This window comes from Peromyscus maniculatus, chromosome 8 (genome assembly GCF_049852395.1).
Source record: "Peromyscus maniculatus bairdii isolate BWxNUB_F1_BW_parent chromosome 8, HU_Pman_BW_mat_3.1, whole genome shotgun sequence".
In the NCBI taxonomy this organism is placed as follows: domain Eukaryota; kingdom Metazoa; phylum Chordata; class Mammalia; order Rodentia; family Cricetidae; genus Peromyscus; species Peromyscus maniculatus.
Window position 1 is genome coordinate 55223943 of NC_134859.1, and position 7495 is coordinate 55231437.

Here is a 7495-nt window from a genome sequence, read left to right on the forward strand (position 1 = left end):
TTTTTTTTTTTTTTTTTTTTTTTTTTTTTTTACAAATGAAACAGTTGAGACTTCCAGAGGCGAAGGATTCAACTGAGTCTTCAAGTAGATGAGGAAGGACTGTGGAAAGGTGTGTACCGACCGAAGAAGAGGACGCTGACCCCCGTCCACTTCCTCTGTGTGACAAGCTCCCATATCTCCTACCACCACATCCTCCTCTTCAGCTCACCCAGCTCCAGCCCCTGCACCGCCTCCTCCGGGCCTCTCTTATCACTGTGATTCTACCCATTTCTGCCCCTCCTCTTCTCAGACCTTTGCTCCAAGCTCCAGGCCACTTTGCTCTGCACCCTGACACTTCCCGCTCACTTTCACTCGCCGCCGCCGCCGCCTGCCCTTCCTGAAGCCGCTGACATGTGTACAGGAAAGTGTGCTCGCTGTCTGGGGCTCTCCCTCATCCCTCTCTCCTTGATCTGCATCGTGGCCAATGCCCTCCTGCTGGTCCCTGATGGGAAGACCACCTGGACCGACAGCAACCTCAGCTTGCAAGTCTGGCTCATGGGTGGCTTCATCGGAGGGGGCCTGATGGTGAGAAAGAATGCTGGAGCATCGGCCAGGGACCTGGGTACCATGCTAAGGGTCAACAGGACAGAGAGGAAAGGACGGGGAAGGACCAGTTTGCTCTGGAGGGTGTGGCAAGGGCTTGGTGGGGGACCAGGGGCCTGTCCATCTGTTCACACACCCTAAGCGTTCTGTAGAAGGTCCTGGAGTAGCTCTAAGGTCCTGAGCTGAGTGTCTGAGGGGAACGGGAAGAAGAGCTTCTCTACTAGGTGGGAGCAAGTTCTACCTGTGAGCACATGCTGAGAAAACCTCCTTACGGAGGAGGGTAGAAGCAGAAGGAGCAGCTGGTTGTGTGAGAGTTTATCAGGACAGTGTTATAACAGCGAGGGTGGGTACTTTGAACAACCTTAACCCAGGCTGATAGCTCGGCTCGGTCACTCCACCAGCCAGCTCCATGTTGCTTTCCCTCTCTTCCGGGGCATCCCTTCTCAGCCCACCTTCCAGGATCCCTGTCAGTGCCAAGGATAAGAATCCTGGACCTAGGTCAGTATTTTAGAGTAGATGTCCCAGTCTTCTGGCAGACTAAGATCTGTTAAAAGTGAGAAAAGAGCCAGGCATGGTGGTGCACGCCTTTAGTCCCAGCACTCCAGAGGCAGAGGCAAGAGGATCTCTGGGTTTGAAGCTAGCCTGCTCTACTGAGCAAGTTTCAGGGCAACCAGGGTTACACAGAAAAACCGTTTTGAAAAAATAAAAACAAAAAAAACATTGAGGCCAGGTGGGTGGTGGTGGCGCACGCCTTTAATCCCAGCGTTTGAGACGCCTGATCTACAGAGCGAGATCCAGGACAGGCATCAAAATTACATAGAGAAACCCTGTCTCAAAAAAAAAAAAAAAGCGGAGGGGGGGAGAGACACAAATATCCTAGATTTCTGCCCCCCCCCTCAATCTTCCAACTCCCTCTTATTTAGGGAATTTCTCTCTCTCTCTCTCTCTCTCTCTCTCTCTCTCTCTCTCTCTCTTTAACTTTTTGTTTGTTTATTTATTTATTTAGAGGCAATGTCCCGATTGTACCTCAGGCTAGCCTGGAACTCACTATATATAACCCAGGCCAGTCTAGAACTTGAAATCTTCCTGCCTCAACCTCTCAAGTACAGGTGTGTGCTACCATGCCTGGCCATTTGGGGGCACTTTTGGATAGTTAACCTCGTGGTGTATCATCTTCATGGGATAAAGACAAGAGCTCTACCTAGCACAGTTTCCCATCTTTGGCACAGCAGACTGTTAAAATTCTCTGGGAGAAGTTGCACTTTGGTCTCCTCTGCTGGCGACATCTTAATTAGCTAAAAGGAGATAGCGCTCCGATAGCAGCTCCCCTGGCCCTCTGGCGTCACTCTGCCTCCTGCAGGGATCCTGGTGGTCGGCCTCCACTCTCAGGCTCTCTGAGCTCTCTGACTCCTCCTAGGCCCACATTCACCCAGTGTCACACCCAGAATGTCTCCAGCCTAAACCACCCGACTGGCCTGCCCGATCAAACTTGTCTGCTTCCATGGATCTGTTAAGTTGGTGCTCCCAGCATCCTCATTGGCAGCAGCCTCTCAGGAAGTACCGTGGTATGCCCTTCCTAATGGCTGGGCTGTGTTGATAGGGCACAAGGTACCAAGGAAGCAAGATTGGAAGCCCCGTGAGAGCAAGGTCTGCCTCCTTTATGAGGAGTTCAGTTCATACTCGTTGGATAATGGAGCCAATCAATGGCATGCTGGTGCTGGGCATGGTGGCTGTTCCTGTAAGGCCAGCGCGCGCGCGCGCGCGCGCGCGCGCGCGCGCACACACACACACACACACAACATACACACACACACACACACACACACACACACACACAACATACACATACACACACACACACACAACACATACACACATACACACAACACACACACACATACACACACATACACACACACACACACACACACACAACATACACATACACACACACACACACAACACATACACACATACACACAACACACACACACATACACACACATACACACACACACACACACACACACACGCACGCACGCACGCACGCACGCACGCACGCACGCTCTAAATCAGGGACCATCACAAAGAGCTCTTAGGGCAAGTGAAGCTCTTGTTTGATCTCCTTTTCTCTTCTCTTCTTTTTATTTGATGCTATAGACTGACCCTGGGGCTTGGCCCCTGCTGAACACTTGCTCAGTAACTGAGCCACATGTCCAAGTGGGGACGTTTCCAAGGAAGTTTTTATGGGAGGATGTCAGAACTGACAGCCAGATGACATTTAAAATTAAAAAAAAAAAAAAAGGAGCATTATAAACAGGGAACCCACATTTAAGGAACAGCCAGGCAGCCTGCAGAGCTGAAGTCTGATGAGATAAATGTAGCGGCCCCCCCCACACACACCCAATTCTCCACTTTTCTTCTTTCCATTTTAAAACCTCTGGGAGCAGGGTGGTGGTGGCGCACACCTTAAATCCCAGCACTCAGGAGGCAGAGGCAGGTGGGTCTCTGTGAGTTTGAGGCCAGCCTGGTCTATAGAGCGAGTTCCAGGACAGCCAGGGCTACACAGAGAAACCCTGTATCGAAAATCAAGCAAACAAAACTCTAGGATGAGGACCACCAGGTTGGAACCCAAGGGCTTTTCAAGCTAAGCACAGACTCCACCACTGAACTACACTCCTGGCTCACTGGATTTTTCACAAAGTGAGCATGATAATGCATGCAGCACCCAGACCTGCAGTCCCCGGTTCTTGGTCTCTACAGCAGGGAGATTGCTTGAGCTAGGAGCTCAAGAAAGGGAACCAAATACCTGGATTTTAAAAAGTAAAAATCCCTTGGGAACCCTGTGCTGCTCAAATGCATGTACTGCTGTCTATTTGTCTTTTCCCTCACGCTCAGTGCCTGTGTGTGACCTGTATTTAACAGCAATCGTTTTATTTTTTGAGAGGGTCTCCCCATGTAGCCCTAGCTGACCTGGAACTCACAGAGCTCCTCCTGCCTCTGCCTCCCGAGTTGGACTAAAGGCATGTGCCATCATGTTTAGCGAAAAATCTTTTCTTTTTTTTCTGTTTATGAGATAGGATTTCTCTGGGTAGCCTGGAACTCACTCTGTAGCTGTAGACCAGGCTGGCCCTTGGCTGGCCTCTGAGAGAGACCGTGTATTTGTGTGTGTGTGTGTGTGTGTGTGTGTGTGTGTGTGTGTGTGTGTATTAATGTGTATATTAAGCATTGTGGCTTACATCCATAAACTCAGTACTTGGAAGACTGAGGTAGGTAGGTCACTATAGGTTTAGGGTTCCAGGCCAGCCTGGGCTACATAGTGAGTTCAAGGACAGCCTACTTTATAGAGTAAGACTCTATCTCTAACAAAACAAAACAGAAACATTTAAGTTTCTCTGAGCTGATGGATGTGTGACCCTGACTGGCCTAGAAGTCACTATATAGACCAGGCTGGATTTAAGTTCACAGAGATCCTTCTGCCTCTGCCTCTTTCTCCTGAGCTAGATTTAAAGATGTGTGCCCCAAATCCAACATGTTTTTTTTTATTGTTATTGTTTTTGTTTTGAGGCAAGGTTTCATAGCAGGCTCACCTTAAGCTTACAGTGCAGCCAAGGATGGACTTGAACCCCCGGACCCCTTTACCTCCTAAATGCTGAGACTGTAGACATGCACTAGGCCCACCTTTTTTTTTTTTCTTTTTGGTTTTTAAGACAAGGTCACATGAAACCCAGTGGGTCTTGAACTCACTATGTAACCAAGAATGGGTCCTGGATCTCCCTCCTCCCAAACCCTGGAATTATGAGCATGCAAGACTGCATTGGCTCTCAGCTGTCTGCAGACGAACGCAGGAGAACTGAGAGCTTACAGCCTGGGTAAGAGGCAACAAAGCGAGACCCTTCCCTTAAAAGGGGAATTGAATGGTGGTGCTGGAGAGGTGGCTCAGTGGTTAAGAGCACTCAGCTGCCACTGGGCACGGTGGCGCACACCTTTAATCCCAGCACTTGGGAGGCAGAGGCAGGTGGATCTCTGTGAGTTCGAGGCCAGCCTTGCCTGCATATTGAGCTTCAGGACTACATAGAAAGACCCTGGCTCAAAGAAAAAGAAAAAAAAAAAAGCACTTGCTCTTGCAGAGCACCCCTACGGATGCTCAATACTGCCTATAACTCCAGTTCCAGGCAGGGACACCCTTTCCGGTCTCCAGAGACACCAGGCACCCATGTGATGCACACACATAAACACACGCAGGCACTCACACAGATACATAAAACAAAAATAAAAAATAAAACTTTTTAAATTTACGTGTACAGATATTTGCCTGCATGTGTGCATCTTATGCATGCCTGGTGTCCAAAGGGGTCAGAAGCACATCAGATCCTCTGAAGTTGGAATTACAGATGGTTGTGAGTTACCATGTGGGTGCTGGGAATTGAACTCAGGACCTCTGGAAGAACAGTCTGTGCTCTTAACCACTGAGCCATCTCTCCAGCCCCTGTTGAATCTTTTTTTTTTTTTTTAAATAGAGCCAGATGTGGTGGTTAAGACCTGTAATTCTAGCACTTGGGAGGCTGAGGCAAAGAGGATTGTTGCAAGTTCAAGACCAGCCTGGGCTCCATAGTGAATCCCAGGACAGCCCAGGCTACAGAGTGAGACACTCTCTCAACAAACAAATGACCAAAAATCAGTAAATCAAAAGGGCAATGCTCTCCAGGCCTGGGGCATGTGCCTTTAAGCCCAGCGCTCAGGAGGCAGAGACTGAGGCAGAGGCTAGAGGAGTGATGAGCACCTATTAGGGAGGTAGAGAACATCTTCCTCGTGGAAGGGGAGTAGGAGCTGAGTGTGTGAAAGAAGAAAAAAAGGACTGAAAGATTTAGAAGCCACCAAGGCAAAGCACAGAAGACTTGAAGTCAGCCCTGGTATAGGAGGATTGAAATCTTCCAGCCCAGGTGACTTTGGTGGGTGTTTTTCCACTGATGAAGACAAGAAAGACAAAAGGCAGATGAATTTGGGGGGTGTTGTGGGGTTGGTATGAGGCTCGCTGAATCTGAGTGAACTAAGACACTCAAATGAGCATGTCCTTCAGGGGGGTTGGTATGGCTCTCTGCGTACCCGAAAGTGACTATTAGTGCAGGGGAACAGCTGATTGGTCCCCTGGGAGGGTATGTATTTCGTAATAAAGGATACAAGAAGAAAAAAAAAAAAGATTAGAAGTTGACTCTTAGGAAATCCTGCGATCCACACCAGAATCTCTGTGCAAATCCTAACCCATTCGACCATAGTTCCTGCTCCATGTCCTATCGTACTGTCGAAGATATGTATCAGCATGGGCGTTCTCTCTGAGCCTATCATGACGTAAATTCATCCTGCTGTCTCATTAAATTCTGAGAACAGTCTGTGGAGATAGGTCCTGCAGATCTACTTTCCAAGACACAAAATTGATATCCTGAGAAAGCAATCAATTCATAGAGTGGGAAGAAGGTCCTGACTCCCCTTCAGTAGGTACCTATCGTGAGACAATATGTGTGTGGAATATATAATATTGCCACCCCCTCGCCCAAACGTTTGATGGTCTTTTGTCTCAGATAGGTATAGTATATTGGACCCAACCCTCCAGGAAGCTACAATCTGGAGAGAGATAAGTCAGGCATATAGATAATGATAAATTAAGGTTGAGTCCAACAATGATCCAGAGAAGTATAGATAAGGTTTTGTAGTCCAAAGGGCTGAGGGCATCATGGGCAGCTTCCCTGAGGAGATGGGCCATGCAAGTACAGCCTGGAGGATCTAGGCGAATGCTGTCATCACCAACTCTCATCCCACAGGTGCTGTGTCCAGGAATCGCCGCAGTCCGGGCAGGGGGGAAGGGCTGCTGCGGCGCGGGTTGCTGCGGGAATCGCTGCAGGGTAAGAACCAAATGGAGATGTTTGGCTTTTGACTCCTTCCCCAAAGCAGGGTGCTACCTTACTCCCAGTCTTGGGTCCCAAACGGACCTGACCAGAGGGACCTAGAAGCCCCATGAACCTCCGCGGGAGATGACTTTTAGGATTCGCTTAACTTCAAACCGGGAGTTTAAAGAGAAATGTATTTTCAGGCAGACTGGACAGAAGTGCTGCAATCCCCGGGAGGAATTGGGCACGGGTGGCCTCCAAGGGAGGCGGCGGGCCTACTCACCTTACCTTTCCACCCCGGGTCTAGATGCTTCGCTCCGTCTTCTCCTCTGCCTTTGGGATGCTTGGTGCCATCTACTGCCTCTCCGTGTCGGGAACTGGGCTCCGAATCGGACCCAAATGCTTAATTAACAACAAGTGGGACTACCACTTCCAAGAAACCCAGTAAGTCCTTCTCCATATTGTGTCCTGTGCCTCTCCCCACCTGCCCTTCCTACGTCTTCCAGAAATGACGGACCAGACCGAGCTTCTAGAGAGTCCCTTCCACGTGGCCCATTGGGCCCTTTGCAGATCTTAGCAGACCCTTGCGCTGGGTGATGGTGGGGCCTGCTGTGTGATCAGCTTCTCTCCAGTGACCCTGTCCATCCACAGAGGCTCTTACTTGCGCAATGATACTCTATGGGATTTATGCGAGGCGCCGCCTCACGTGGTACCCTGGAACGTGACACTCTTCTCTCTGCTGGTGGTCGCCTCGAGTCTGGAAATAGTGCTGTGTGGAATACAGCTGGTGAATGCGACCTTTGGCGTACTGTGTGGCGATTGCCGGAAAAAGGTGGGAACGCACGGGGTGGAGTTGGGGGGCGGGGGCGGATCCGGTTTGTTCTTGGCGGCCTCTTCACTTTTTTTTTTTTTCCTTGCAGGGTGAAGTTCAATGAGTTCCATGGACCACCCATAATACCTCATTTATGGAAGGCTGAGTGGTCCTCCCACTCCCTGATTAGCTGGAATAAACTGCTTTTGTTGTTCGA

At 49.6% G+C, this 7495-nt stretch overlaps 1 protein-coding gene across 1 annotated transcript; it reads left to right on the forward strand.

Moving 5' to 3' along the window:
• Nucleotides 1-332: 332 nt before the first annotated feature.
• Nucleotides 333-7495, forward strand: Tm4sf5 (transmembrane 4 L six family member 5). Its single transcript, XM_006994138.4, has 5 exons — nt 333-564; nt 6402-6482; nt 6775-6911; nt 7119-7299; nt 7388-7495. The coding sequence occupies exons 1-5, from the start codon at nt 391-393 to the stop codon at nt 7400-7402; spliced, it is 588 nt and encodes a 195-aa protein (XP_006994200.1). The 5' UTR covers nt 333-390; the 3' UTR covers nt 7403-7495.